This window comes from Meriones unguiculatus, chromosome 1 (assembly GCF_030254825.1).
Source record: "Meriones unguiculatus strain TT.TT164.6M chromosome 1, Bangor_MerUng_6.1, whole genome shotgun sequence".
Classification (NCBI taxonomy): Eukaryota; Metazoa; Chordata; class Mammalia; order Rodentia; family Muridae; genus Meriones; species Meriones unguiculatus.
The window spans coordinates 122,710,961-122,726,457 of NC_083349.1; the positions used below are offsets into that span (position 1 = coordinate 122,710,961).

Consider the following 15,497-nt stretch of genomic DNA (forward strand, 5'->3'; position numbering starts at 1 on the left):
AAGTCTCATCCCTTTTTGGTGTACCTAAGTGATTCCTCAAAAGTGCCAAAGGAGCTAGTCATTGACTAGCTTAATCCCTAAGTGTTCTGGGGTGTGGTCCAAATTCTTTCACACTCTTTGGAGTTCTTCAGGATGAAATTCACTTTTCTCCCATCCACTCCCACTTGAAGATGCTGAGTGTAGGGGGGGGGGCTTTTCTCTGGGGTGCAGTCACTGTGTGAGGCCCAGGGAATAGGGCTGACTACTCCCAACCATTAAGAGCCCAACAGCCATTGGTGGAATTGAAGAGTAGGAAGGGCAAGATCTCAGCATGCAGAGTAACAACAAAGGTTCAAAGCAGAAAGACTGGCTTTGTGCTGATCACATGCTGCACACTGATGTGGTTCCCAAGAGACACATCTGTGATCCAGACACATCCTTGTTCCCCTAGAGTCCATACCAAAGTTCAGATCACTGTCCCACAACCAGAAGAGCAAAGGGAAAGCAATGTGAAGCAGGACCGTGAGGGACTCAGCTGGCCCACAGGTTGAAGAAAAGCAAGACTGGTAATCCACATAAATCCTGAGCCCCCAGTTTCCTGAGAAATGTCAGGCTTGAAATGTCAGGACATGTCATGCATGTCCACCTGCATGCAACACTCCTGTGCTCCCACTGGTCAGCTCAGGAGGCCTCTTAGAGCCTCCTGCCTTCAAGTTCTATGGCCTCTGGTCTTAGGAACAGAACACTGCTGGCCCTTCTCAGGATGGAGGACAGATTTGCCTATGGCCCTGTCTGGAAGCCAGGTTCTCTGGAAGAAGAGAGAGCTATGAGTGGAGACAGCTCCTTCAGGATACAATGGACTCTTCCTTTCCTTCGGTGAGAAGGATACACACACACACACACACACACAGACAAACACAGACATATACACAGAGACACACACACAGACAAACAGACACACACAGACAGACACACAGAGACACACACAAACACACATACAGACCCACAGACAAATGGACACACAGACATATACAGACATACAGACAAACACACACGGACACACACACACACAGACACAAAGAGAGATACTCACAAACACATGCACAGACACACAAACACACACATGCACGAGCACACATAGATACACAGAGATAATCATTCATGCAGACATACACAGGCATAGACACACACAGGATATTGTACCCTCAACACGTGTTCTTTGATAAGGCGGATCCCTCACGCTGGCTGTGAACATCAGGCTCTGAAAGCCAGGAGGCCTCTGTGGAGGTCAGAGTGGACCTGCGTGTGCCACAGTGTGGAGTGCTGTGAGAACAGTGAGCTTGTGCCGAGCTTTACCATCCTTTGGGAAGCTGTTACGGGGGCTGCTTTTCCAGGTGAATTTCCAAAACCTGTTTCACTTGGTCAGGCAGGGCCCAACCTGTGACTATCAGAGAGTGGGGTTTGGTGGGGATGAGCTGAGTGAACCTTAGAGTTTCCACAGCAGGAATTCTGTGTGCACCACGAGGGCACACAGGGGCACTGTTACCTCTGAGAAAGGAAGGTGGCCAGCAAGGGATAATTGTGATGGGCAGAAGTGTGCTAAGGACAACAGGGACCTCCAGGGCACAGTGGAGTGACAAACCATAGGCCTCATGTAGAGGAGAGAGCAAGCAATGAGGGCGTTACGGAGTTTGGGGCCATGCTGCTGAAAACATTGACAGGCACAGCAGCCCCTCGTCACCTTGTAGTTGGGGAGACACCAAAACAGTAAAGCGGTCTGGCTTGCACCCCCTTTCTCACACAAGAGTAGACTGGACAGCCGTTAGCACTCCCCAGGGTCCAGTTTGCCTGAAGCCTAATTGCCAGGGTCTCTGGCTGGCCCTCCTCTGGGGCCTATAGTTCAAGAGCAGGGTGTACTCACACCCAAGCCCAACAAGGGACAAGACAGCGAGCGAATGGGAAGTGGAGAGCGGTGTTCCTCGTGGTCGAGCAACCCTGCACCGGCAGAAGCTAGCCTGTGTGCCTTGCCAGGTCTGGACCATCACTGTGGCAAGCCCAGCCTGTCTTTCTAGCCACGTTGTTGATGATGACAATGGTCCTGGCACGGTAGTGTGTGTCTGGAGAGATATCCTGCCAGCGCATTGTCATCTCCTACTGTCAAGTCCATATAGGGAAAGAATAAGAAGCTATGTAGAATGAGGGGTCAGTGATGGTGGCTCTAGGCCTTGGTCCCTGGGGAGGGATGGCTTCTTAGGACTATGCAGTTGTTTGGTCCACAACTTCTCTGTAACTTCTCTGTAACTGTGTGACCATAGACAATTTCCTGTCACTTCAGCCAGGAAGGGGATGGGGGGGGTGGAGGATGGGAGGGGTCACATCTTTCAGCTCAAGGCTCAGTACTGACTTCTGGCATCAGTACCAGCCTGTGGCTTCTGCCCTTTGGACCCCAGTTCCCCTATCTGTGAAGCTAAAGCTAATTCACTCATTGGAGGAGCTGCAGACAGACCCTGAGCCTAGCTGTCACAAAGAAAAATAAGACCTAAGCCCAGTCTCTGGCTCTTGTGTAGTCTCTGCTACTTGGAAGCCCACATTATCCCTGCAGCTATGCCTCGGGTTGCTACAGGCACAGGAAAGAATTTGTGCATGTTGGGGGCGGGGCGGCTTTCTACCTTGGATATATGGGTGTCAGTGAAATCCTCACTCTGATGGTAAAAATGCACCGCCAGGCACACGGTGCTCAGAGCTGTCTTCCCACAGGCGACAGGTGGGAGGCCTCTGGAAGCAGAGTTTCTCATTTTCCCAGAGGAAACCTGTGACATCAAATCATTCTAGGGTGGGGGCAGGCAGCCTTTCCCACAGAGTGAGGAAAAGCGAGAGCTGGGTCTTGCAAGCACTGAGAGGTCTGTGAACTGGTGGCTGTCACGGCAGGGCCATTGCCGGTGTTTTATCTGCCTCAAGAGCTCTCCCCAGGGAACGAATCTTGCCATTATCTTAGATCACCCTACTTATTTTATGATACACATCCAGAATGAGGCTATAGCTCCTTGCACGAGATCAGGATGGAACCTGAATGCCACATAACCATATATCTGCCCGGAGTTGCTCACTGGAGAAAATATATTGACCCTTTCTCTTACCACCACTAAAGCTAACCCACCACTGCTAGAGTGATGCCTTCCAGAGACTAGATGACAACATCCTTCACCTTATTAGGAAGCTGGGTCAGCCCTGAGGTGGGCCCCAGGACTCTCGACTCTGGAAACTGCTGGGTGGGAGTAGAGTAGGGAGGGGGATGGTCTGCCCATGTTCAGATGAGCAAGGACAACTGAAAGTTCTGTCTGTTTCCTGACACTGCCACCAGCACCAGCATGCCACTTCAGTTCCCTGGGCCTCAGTTTCCCCATCTATTAGATGGACTGACCAGTTTAGTCATGTGTAATATTTAAAGACCAAACAAAGCAGTTTATGAATCTGTCACCACATATCCTTTCCTTTGGGAGTTAGAAATGAATTTGTATTTACACATGCACACAACTCTACTCTAAATGGCACAACTGTTCACTCTCAGTATTAACCAAAGCAAAACAAGGTATCCCTGTGACCTGCAGGCCTTTAATGACTGGCTCAAAGATTTCAGTTTAGAACCACAGTTTCCTAACTATGCAAATACTTATCAATAGCTCGTTTTTCTATCAACATATACCTTCTGCAACCCCCAAAACATTTTCTTGTTCTTAACAGCTGTAGGTAGCAGAAAAAGAAGCAGGGGAGACAGCATCCCAGCAGAAGAGCTGTGAGGAGACAGTGGGTAGAAGATGGGAAGGTGGAGCAGAAGGGCAAGCCTGTACTGCAGGCAGCAGGCTAGAGAAGCCAGGCAGGGAGTTTTCAAGAGTGAAGGAACTGGGGAGCTGAGAGCCTGTGACACAGTAAGGGCAGAAAGAAAGGCCTTTCCCCGGAAGCTCCTACTCTTCCCTCCCTGGAGCCATCAGCACCCAAGCGTCCCTTCCACAATTCCTGGCTCCTAGGAAATTCTTGGCTTTTCTTCTGGAAGGGTTCTTGGGCATCCCTGGAACCCATCCCATCCAGCCTGGGTGGGCAAACTTCCTCTATAAGGGCCAAAGAGGAAGTGACTCAGATTCTAGGGGCCATCTGGTCTACCTCAACTCCTCAACTGTGTCTTGTAACTCTGTAGCCATCTCTAACGATCCCAAAACAAACAAACAGGCAGGTTAGTTCCAATAACACTTTATTTATGGACAACAAAATTTAAATTCAAAGTACTAGTCACAGGTCACAAAATGTTATTTCTCTGAGTTTTTTTTTCCTTCAACCATTTAAAAATATAAAACTTATTCTAAAGTCATGAGTTGTGCAAAAACAGGTGGTCCACCAGATCTGCCCCCAGGCTAAAGTTTACAGGCTTATTCTGATTGTTCAAAGCCAGTTTGTGGACCAGTAGCCCCAGCGTCCAGCTGCACTTGGGAGCTTGTTGAGAAAGAATACCTTTTTTTCAGCTCTACGGATCCAAACCCTGGGTTTAACATGATCGCCATGACTCATGTGTACTTTAAGTTATAAAAATACTGACACTGGAGGCCATCTCAGACATTCTAATTTCAGAGGAATGGGGCGTAGCCTGGACACTGAGCGTTCAAAGCTCCCCGTCTTCCTCCACTGGTTCTAAGGTACACATTTTCAAGTACTTGAAACCTAGAGATCTCCTGGGGACTAGGGACAACTGGCTCTTAGAACATCCAGACTACTCCTCTATGACAAAGCACATCACTCTGTAAAGATCACTGTCAGTCACTGAGCCTCCCCCAACTCCCCCCGGGACCAGTGTTCCACTGCATCCTAGGCTGCAGAGATCTCACTGATGGCTCACTCCTCTGGGGGTGATCTCCCACTCCTGAACAAGATGAAGATGCTTTGCAGCTGTATGTACTCTTCCATGTAACCCATTGCCATCTCCAGTACCACTGCCTCAGGAGGCAGGGAACCCAGGAAGATGGCCTTCTGCCCCGAGGCCACCCAGCTCTTTCTTTAGATTCTGAGCTTCTCCCCCTTTCTGGGGCTCTGAGTCCTCACATGGCACTCATCATATCCTCATTTCCCAAGGACTCTAGGCTAACGGGGACAAAGGCAAGCCAACCTTTCAGCAAATCTACTGAGCCCCCCAAACCCACATACCCCAGTAGGTCCTGTCCTCCCCTATTGGGAGTCTATACTTCCTCAGACCCCAGCTTCTTCTGTTGCCTTTAATGGTCATGGGACCTGGTGTCATCCTGGAGAAATACAAAGGGGAGCCATACAACAGAGTTTGAAACAACCAGTGCCTTAGCCAGCCTGACCAGAAACGCTAAAGACCTCCAGAGTCCTAAATGAGAGGGATGGAGACGCATGGGGCAGTTCCTGTGTCCCCTTGGACAGCTACTAGCATCACTGTTACATTGGCCATCTACCCCAGGTCTAATCCATCTCTACCTGAGTGTCTTAACACTGAAGCATGGAGTGAGCCTGCACCCTGAAGACACAACCTCAAGACTTCCCCCTTCAAGTGACAACCTACCTCCTGGAGAGCCTGCCGTGAGAAACAAAAAGCCAACCCTTGGAGATCCTGGAAAGGCAGACCTAGAAGGTGCCCTGGAAAATCAGGCCTCCCCATAGTTCTGGGAAAATCTGAGCTCAGGGAAGAGAAAAGAGCTACCCAAAGCGGAAGCAAATGGAAGACAACCTCTCTCCCTCCATTTTTACCCTCCACCTCCTACTCTGCCACAGCGTTCCTTCCTTGGTGCTCCCACAGCTGGGGTGGGGGTGGGGTGAAGAGCGGGGCTCTACAGCTGTTAGAAGGTAGAAACCATGAAAGGGTTAGGCCTGCAGGCCCAGCTCTTAGCATTTGGCCAAGAACAGCCCTACAGTACCCGCCTGTCCTTTAACTCCCCTCGTGCCCAGTCCAGACCTATGGAGACCACAGTGGACAGCTGTGCAACTTGCTCTTTCCAGCCTAGAACAATAGAAACAGCTATGACTGACTGAGCCATACTGATGCCTGGAGCTGAACTAAGAACCATGATTCTCTGGTGTCCCTTAGACACACAAACCACTGAGAAATCCAGACCCTCCCTTATAAGCCCTCCAAAAGGCTTCTGCCCCCACACAGCCTATTGTTGGAGAGACCCCATGGACTCGGGGACAATCGGAACCAGGGGTGGATTTCTGGGTGACCCTGAGCCTCAGTTTTTTGTTTTTTGTTTACCTGTAAAAATTTTTTTACCTGTAAAATGAGGATGCCTGTTTACCAGGGTGGCTGCAAAGGAGAAAGGATGTGTGTCAAAAGGACTACTCCACAGGTGACAGCTCTGAGCTAGCTGCCCCATCGCTGGCTCTTTAACCTCTCCTTCCTCCCCAAGCCTCAGGAAGCCAGCTTCTCCACACAAGGAAACAGGAGAGTATCTCCTGGAATGTGGCAAGGCGCCTTGGAGCTGAACCCTGCCTTTCAGCCCTTCTTTAATTAGCTCCCAACTAAAAATAGCTACCCCCACTCCCTCTGGAGCTGCACACCTCCCTTCTGGCCTAGCACTAGGGTGTGCAGGAGTCACTCTTGGGGCGACAACCGGCCCCAGACGACCCACAACATGGAGGGTATGCTGACTGGGAGGTTTTTATTGAAGGGGACACAGAAGCAGATGTGGGCTCCTGCCAGGCCATCCTCATAGCCCCCAAGTGGCCCCGTGGCTCCTGCACTCCCCCAGAGCCCCGCACCTGGACAGCTGGCACCCAAGGAGTCTTACCCAGCCTTGGCAGGGTCTGCTCAGGGGAAGGCTGGGAGACACACGCAGCTCCTCTGAAACCACAGACATGCCTACTGACATGCCTGCCCAATGGTCTGTCCATCCACAGCCCAGTCTATCCTGGTCAGGGAGCCCAACCATCACTTGCAGCTCTGCAGCCGGGTCCTATGGTGCTTCTCCTCCGTCAGCAGGGGGATGAAGGTATCGCTGTGTGAGAGCTTCAGCCGGCTGCCCCAGCTCGGCCCCTCCCTGGCAGCAGGCTCTGGGGGCAGAGTGTCCAGGTCGCTGCGAGAACCCCCGGGTTTGCCTTCCGCCCCGTTGGAGTTGAGCTCCATGAGCTCCAGCTCGTGCTTGGCCGCCGTCTCCAGGACTCGCTGCTTGTTGTAGTACCTGACAAAGTTGTTGATGATGGGGTGAATGGGCAGAGCAATGGCAATTACCCCGCACAGGAAGCTGATGGCCGCGTTGAGCTTGCCCAGGGTGGTCTTGGGGTAGATGTCACCATAGCCCACTGTGGTCATGGTAATGATGGCCCACCAGAAGGACTGGGGAATGCTCTTGAACAGAGTTTCAGGGTGGCTCTGCTCCATGGTGTAGCCCAGCGCGGAAAAGACGAAGATGCCCACGGCCAGGTACATAAGCAGCAGCCCCAGCTCCTTAAAACTGCGCTTGAGGGCGTAGGTGAGGGTCTGCAGGCCGGAGGAGTGGCGGGCCAGCTTGAAGATGCGCGCGATGCGCATGATCCGCAGGGCCTGCACAGCCTGCTGCACGTTGGTCAGCTCCATCATCCGGGCGCCCAGGTGCGTGAGGGTGAGGCTCACGTAGAAGGGCAGAATGGCCAGCACGTCCACGATGTTCATGAAGGACAGGGCAAAGTGCAGCTTGTTGGGCGACGAGAAGAGGCGCAGCAGGTACTCCAGCGTGAACCAACCGATACAAGCCGTCTCCACGTTTTCCAGGGTCGGGTGCTCCACGCGGTTGCCCTCCGTGTCCACCACCTGCAGCTCGGGGATGGTGCCCATGCACATGACCACAGAGGAGACGAGGATGAGCAGGAAGGACAGAACCGCCACCACCCGCGCCGGGCACGAAGACTCTGGCTTCTCCAGGAACTTCCAGACGCACTTCTGGCAGCGGCGCCAGCGGCCCTCGGCCGCGTCCACGCCCAGGTCGTCCAGGATGAGCTGCACCCTGCGCGCGATCTCCTCCAGCTCCTCGCGCTTCTCGCTCAGGTGGCTCTTGCAGCAATCGTCCAGGAATTTGAGGTCCACCTTCCAGAAGTCCATCTCGTTCTTGAAGCAGATGGGGCAGATGCCCTTCTTCATGTGGACCTCCCCGAAATAGTACACCTCAATGACACACTTGAACGCGTCCGGGTCCCGATCAAAGTAGAATTCGCGCTTGCCCGGGTCGTAATCGTCGCACAGAGAGAAGATGGTGTCATAGCCTCCAGCCAGGCAGTTGATGAGCTCGGCCAGCCGGGTCTCGGGGTACTGGCTGAGCAGGTCTCCGTAGAGCACCTGCCGCACGCCCCCCACATTCACCACGATCTCGATGTCGTCGCCGGCCACGGAGCCCTGGCTTCCCGGCTCCGGGAGGCTTGGCTCTGTGGAAGCGTCCATGCTCCCCCCGGCTGTGCTGGCAAGCTCCGGCTCCATGCGCCCTGCCGCCGCCGCCGATGCGAGAGGCCCTCGGGGACAACAGCCACCTGCCAGAAAAGGCGCTCACAGCGGGCGGCGGCGGCGGGCTGGGGCGCGCCGCGAGGGGGCCATGCAGCCGGCGGCGGGGCTGCGCGCGGGCAGCCGGGCGCGCTGGCTGGGGGCTCTGCTTTGGGGACACTCACCGGCGGCTCCGGATGCGTCTCTTCGGCTCGGTCCGGGACAGGACAGAGCTTCTTCTCGGAGGCGGCGTCCTCCCTTCCCCTGGCGAGCGGGAGGCGGCAGGTTAGCCCCGAGCTGAGCAATCCGGCTGGCCGTGCCGAGAGCGAACTTGGACTGGCTTCGCCGGAGCGGTTCCCAAACACAATAGGAATTCCAGCCTGACGTCAAACGCTTTGCTACTGTACCCTCTTCTGGTGAGGTTTCGCACCACATGCGCGCGGCAGCTGCCCGGGAACGCGTTTAACCCTTGGGCAGACCTGCGCAGCAGCCACCGCCAAGCCACCCGCCGAGACGAAGGGCCCGGAGGTTAAGACCTAGAGCTTTAAGGCCACCCGGACTCAGGATGCTGAGTCCCTCCTGTGCGCTGCAGCTAGGCGAGAGGGGAAAGGGGACCTCCGCTGTGGCTCACCAAACCGGCTGCACAAGCCTTGGGCGCAGCCCTGCTGTCCTAGGCACTCCACTCCTGAGCGCTGCCCGGCTAGTAGTGAGACCTTGTCCCCTACCCTTACAACTTGTCCCAGCCTCCACAATAAAAAGGAAATTGCTCCAGGTCACAAAATGAAAGAGGAGGAAAGCTTAGCCATGCCTTAACCGGAGGTTTTCCTGCCCTCCAAGCTGTTACCTTCGCCCTGGATTCCTGTGGCGCCTCTGCCCACCAGCCCCCTGCTCCGAGGAAAGTCAGTTGGATGCTCCCCCACTCCCTCTCATCTTTCCTGAGGCAGAGACCCATCTCTGGTTCAGGTCACAGTTCTTACCACCAGGGTAATCAACCCTGGACCCATCTATGGCCTGCAATTGGTTTTAAAATGTAAGCTGGGCTGAGCTGTAGCTCAGTAGACAGAGTTCTTACCTAGCATGCGCAAGGCCCTGTGTTTGCTCTCCCATACCACAGAAACTGGACTGCGGGTGCTTGTCTATGACCCCAGAGTTCCTCCCTTAGGAAAGGGGGCAAAAGAAGATCAGGCGTTCAAAGTTATCCTCTAGAGTTGGAGGGTATCCTGGGCTAGAGATTGTCTCAAAAAAAAAAAAAAAAGTTGGATGAGTGAATAGGCAGAACCAGGAAGAGGAGCAAACGGGACAGTGACGCTATTCTGTTTGATCATATGGTGGCGAACATGTCATTCACATGTGCCAAAGACTCACAGAAAACACATAAGCAAGAGGAGGCCTAACGGACACTGTTGGCCATGTGCGTAACAGTGATACTCTGACCCTGTAGCTTCCTCAGTTGTGACAAGCAATCTGCTGTCACAGGAATGTTCGTAGTGGCCGGTGCTGGTCGTGGGGGAAGCTGCGGGACAGGGGTCTAGGCAATCGCATTTTTCTGTACAAGTTGTCTGTGATCCTAAGAGGGCTGGTTTTAAAAGACCATTAAAATGTATTCTGCAAGCTAGATTTCTTAGATGCTCAAGATCATGCTGGTTCATGAATCATGAAACTGGTATACTGGGCCGTTGGCAATATTTTTCTTTAATGGATGATAAAAAACCAGATGCAGTAGAACACAACATACAAAGTATTATGGGGAGGGGAACGTCTTAAAATTTTTATTTTATTTCCATTTAGCACCAGTCTATGATGTGTTGCAAGAACAGGAAATTGAGGCTGAGAAAGATTGGATGACAATAACAGTTAACACTAATATAAAAGCGCCATGTACCCAGCGCTCTGGGTGCCTTACATTTTTTTTCATTCAGTCCCTCCCAGCAGCCCTCTGCACAAATAAGACATCAAGTAACTGCCTCCATCACCCACTGCACTGGGGATTCAGGCTGCTAGGCTCCAAGGCCCCATTCCTTACTGCGGCCATCTCATCATCTCTGCACCCTTAGAGTCATGTTGTCTGTGCTCTTCTCGGCCCTCTCCTATTGTTGCCTGTGCTGGTACAGTCCAGTGCAAATGGTACCTAAGTCTGACCTTTGTGGGCTTAAAAGACCCATTCTCACCCACATATCAAATACAGGTCCTGTGCATGTATACATGCTACAGCCACCCTGGGTAAAGACAGAATTCATAATCTCCTGGAGACTTAAATATGTATACATATATACATGTTACATACATATGTGTATATACGCATTACATCCATGTGTGTGTGACAATTACAGTTAGAGTAACACATAATAAGAGAGGGATGGATGTATGAGGTGGTACTCCACAAGCTCCCCCATAATCAGTGATGTCAGGATGCCAGCTGGCCAGAAGAGGAAGGGGCAAAAGCAAGGTGTTAGGGCCTGGGACTATGCCTCAGCTGGCAGCGTGTTTGCCTAGCATGTGGGATGCCCTGAGTTCCACCCTCAGCAGTGCATAAAAGTTAGATAACGTAGAGACAGGAGGATCAGGAGTTCAAGGCTGTCCTTGGCTGCGTAGGTGATTTGAAGCCAGCCTGGGATACAAGGCACCCACCCCGTCTCCAAAACAAAGGCCATCATGTGGTTGATGTCATGGTGCCTGGTGGAACCTACCTACCACCCCAGGTACCATCACCATGTCCGGGTGTTTCAAGAACTCAGGGGTTTGCAGACAACTCGCCAGCATGGAAAAGGTAAGGTGTTAAAATTGTTCTCCAGATTTAATGTACAGTGGAAATGCCCCTCCGGTCTTGTCTGCAGGCCAATCTGGTGGAGACATTTTTCTCAGTTGAGGTCCCTTCTTCCCGGAGGACCGTAGCTTGATGTCAAATCAACAGTAAAACTCCTGGCATACTGGGGAAAGCTGCTCTCCTTGCAGTGCTGGAGGGCCTGAGATGCGAGGTTCAGTCTTGTCAGTAATAGGAGGAGTGGGCATTGTGCCAGATTCAATGGGGTCTAGCTGCCTGGCCAGCCTTCAGCTGCCCTCTTTCACCTACAATGACCCAGACAGTGGCTTCTGAGCTTTGGAAATGTGGCTGGTGCTGAGGAGAAGGTAAGTACTTTAGCACTATTTGATCTCAGCAGCTTTGTTAAGAAATTACTCATAATGCTCACAACTGCTCCTGGGTGCGTCCATGTATGTGTATATGTATGTATGTTGTGTGTGTGTCTGTGTGTGTATGTGCATGCACATGTTTGCACATGCATGTGGAGGTCAGATATCAGTCCCGGGTATTGCTTTAGGAACTGGGTCCTCTTTCTTTCTTTCTTTCTCTCTCTCTCTCTTTCTCTCTCTCTTTCTCTCTCTCTCTTTCCTTTCTCTCTCTTTCTCTCTCTTTCTCTCTTTCTTTCTCTCTCTCTCTTTCTCTCTCTTTCTCTCTTTCTTTTTGCAACAATGTTTCTCCCTTTCCTGGACTCACCTATCAGGATAGACTGGCTGGCCATGGACCCTGTGATCTGCTTGTCTCTGCCTCCCTGGAACTGAGACTACAAGCATGCACCACCACAACAGGGATTTTGGCAGGTTTTGGGTTGAACTCAGGTCCTCATGATTGTACAGCAAGCGCTTTACTAACTGAGCCATCTCCCCAGCCCCAGCTTCCTCCTTTTCTAAGACAGCAGCTCTTAGAATATTCACCAGTTTGTGCACCATTCCTACCAGTTAGTATCAGGTCATTTTTTGATTTGGTTTTGTTTTTGAGACAAGATCTCTCACAACATAGCTCCATCTGTCCTCAAACTCACTATATATATATAATCTATATGATATATAGAGATAGATAGATAGATAGATAGATAGAGATATAGATACATCAAGGCATTTATCAGTTTTCCATTCCTTTTTATGGCGGAGCAGTGATCATTACACTGATAAAGCACATCTTATTTCCAGCCGTTTGTGGCCAGTGGCCACTGTATTAAGCAGGCCAAGCAAAAGTGGGTAACAGGGGTGTGGGACTAGTAAACAGATTGACAGCAGTTGAGACAGGAGGGATTCCCAGCTGGGTCCTGGACCAAACTGCAGTTCACACACCTGAGTTCATGTACCGAAGTGCTAACCACTCAGCCCTGGCTTATTATTTCCCACCCTTCAAAGCTCAGTCCTCAGAGTCCACGCCTGACTGGAAGTCTCCTAGGACTATACTGCTTCCCTGTGGTCCCCAGTGATGACAGCCCCTCCCCTGCACACTCACAGAGCTCCCTGCTGTCCCATAGCACAAGGCCTGGACATCCAGGGCCTAGACAGGTGCAGGGAGGGAAGATAGAAGAGATTACTTTACTGTAAACAGATTCCTTCTACACAATTTGGAAGGCCATGAAGGTGTTCGTGTCTATGATGGGCTTTCATTCGCTCTGCTCCCCCTCAAAGTGGCATCAGCCAATGAGAGAGGCTTGCCCTCTGAACATGCCATAGCACCATGGGAAGCCATACTCAGAGGTGAGAGGCACCTGGGTGCTGAGTGGGGTGAGGCCACACCTGGCGAGGGACTGCTGTGGGTCACAGCTGGTGGAAGGATTGCTGTGGGGTCACAGGCTAGCCTCCTTTCTAAAACCAGGATATGGGCATTTTTCCTTCCGATCTGGAAGAGGCCGGCAACAAACCAAACCCGCATGCACCTTGATCTTTGGCATCCAGCCGCAGAACTGCAAAAACTCTGGGTGCCCCTTCCTGACCATCAGCCAATTGAGAAGGCTTCAGTGGGGTTCTATAGGTTTCCAAAAGGCTCGTGTGCCGCAATCTCATTGAAGGTCATTGTTGAATAGAAACTCCAGAGCAGCCTGGATCCATTTAGCCTTTCCTGAAGGGTTAAGCAAGACAGAAAGGCCTGAGCTTTCTGCTAAAAAGGGAAAGTCCCTTGCTGTGGTATGTTTGGTCCTATATTTGACTTCTATAGGAATAGTGTACATTTCATGGCACCAAGCAGGGGGCTGGGGCGACTGAAGGAACAGCCCAAATCTGCTATTAGACACCAGCAGCACCTTAGGCTCATCCATTTAAATAAAGATGAGGAAAACCCCACCACTGAGTTAGGAGTTCTGGAAGGCAATTGTCTGAGCTACACTTTTCTGTATTAAATGTGTCTTTTCAGAATAAAAAGTTATTGAACAATAGCATTTGGGGCTACAGAGTACTCCGTTTTTGTAACGCTAATTAAAACCAGCACAAGTGTGCCTCAGTGACTGTCTAGATAGGGGAGAAGGCGAGCTATAATCTGTTGCCCCTTTATGAGTTCGCCATTCAGTTCTGCTCAGTTAAGGTTTCTTTGTGTCTTGCTGAATCTAACAGCACCTTTCTTTCCTTAAGCTTTTTCATCTCTGTGCGACTGAAAACGTATTTTCATTTTTCATTATTTGCCTGGCAGCCCTCAGCACTGACATGAGCTGACCCAGCCCCCTAGCCAGAGCTCAGCGACAGAAGGCTCAGCCCATCCACTGCTCTCCGTAGGTCTAGTGCAGGAGGCAAGTGAATGTAGGAAGAGGGGAAGACTTAAGCCAGGATCACAAGCAGACTTAGGTTTCCACTGAAAACAGCAAAGCTCCTAGGGTTTTTGTTGTTGTCATTTTGTTTTTAATGCCTTAGTTTTTCCATCTGCAAAATGGAACTGGTGACCCCCTACCCCCCCCTTTTTTTTCTTGAGTGCACGACTTTACCAATCTAAGTTTCTATGTGGGTCCTGTAAATAGTCCGGTGCTTGGTGCACACAGGCAGGCGGAGCAGAGGAAAGGCAGAAGTCAAGCTGGTCTCAGGCTTGCATCTCAGGAGCCAGGCAAGGTCCACTGAAGCCCGCAGCCCCGCCCTGCTCTCGCCCCTGCTCAGCCTCAGCGGTGACTCAGTGGATCGTGGGTGGGAGAACTATGCTGATGTTGGCGCCGGAAATCCAGAGAAAGAAGTTTGAGCCTCGGTACTACATGCGTAGCAGGCACCCTGGGGCTGGGGCGAGCGAGCCTGAGCCGCTCTGACTCTCAAAGAGAAAGAGGAACGGAAATAGGAAACAAAAGTAAAACTGCTTCTTCCAGCTGCCAGTGTAGGGAGGAAAGCTCGGGGTAGGGGGTTTGGGGGGGAGTGGGCGGGGTTTCGGAGCGAAGTGGAACCACTCACCTTGGATTGGGCCAAGACCCCTGGAGTTTGTTTGCCCTCCTACAGACAAGAGGGAAAGGTTGAAGAAAACTCCCGCGTCCCCAGCATTTTGGCTAAACTAGCTGGCCAGCTAGCTTCAGGCATCTATTGGTCTCAGCCCTCAATGCTGAGTAAAAGGCATGAGTGAGTATGTTCAGCTTCACTTAAGCTTCTGAGGATTTGAACTTAGGACCTCTTGATTTCACAGCAAGTGCTTTAACCCACTGGGCTGTCTTTCCAACCCAAGAAAAAAAAAAGAAAAGGAAAAGGAAAAGGAAAAGGAAAGGAAAGGAAGAAAGAAAGAAAGGAAGGAAGGAAAGAAAGAAAAGAAAAAGGAAAAGAAAGAAAAAAAAAGGAGGGCACGCTTGCTGAGGTACTTTTTTGTTTGTCTGTTTAAATTTTTATTTTTTAATTCTTTATTAATTACACTTTATTCACTTTATATCCCCCCTGTGGTTCCCTCCCTCCTCCTGTCCCAATCCCTCCCTTCCTCCACCCTCTGCATGCATGCCCCTCCCCAAGTCCACTGATAGGGGAGGTCTTCTTTTCCTTCCTTCTGATCCTAGTCAATTAGGTCTCCTCAGGAGTGGCTGCATTGTTTTCCTCTGTGGCCTGGTAAAGCTGCTCCCCCCTCAGGGGGAGGTAATTAAAGAGCAGGCCAATCAGTTCATGTCAGAGACAGTCCCTGTTCCTATTACAATGGAACCCATTTGGATACTGAACTGCCATGGGCTACATCTGTGCAGGGGTCTTAGATTATCTTCATGCATGGTCCTTGGTTTGAGTATCAGTCTCAGGAAAGACCCCTGTGCTCAGATTTTTGGGTTCTGTCTGTTGCTCTCCTTGTGGAGTTCCTGTCCTATCCAGATCTTACTGT

General features: G+C 51.4%; 1 protein-coding gene across 1 annotated transcript; it reads right to left on the reverse strand.

Annotated features, from left to right (window-relative positions):
• Nucleotides 1–5,762: 5,762 nt before the first annotated feature.
• On the reverse strand, nt 5,763–8,430 carry Kcnf1 (potassium voltage-gated channel modifier subfamily F member 1). Its single transcript, XM_021643448.2, has one exon. The coding sequence runs from the start codon at nt 8,426–8,428 to the stop codon at nt 6,911–6,913; it is 1,518 nt and encodes a 505-aa protein (XP_021499123.1). The 5' UTR covers nt 8,429–8,430; the 3' UTR covers nt 5,763–6,910.
• Between the last annotated feature and the right edge of the window lie 7,067 nt (nt 8,431–15,497).

Bases quoted from the DNA above. Each gene is read 5' to 3' on its own strand.
- Kcnf1 (XM_021643448.2), bottom strand. From the start codon at position 8,428: ATGGAGCCGGAGCTTGCCAGCACAGCCGGGGGGAGCATGGACGCTTCC.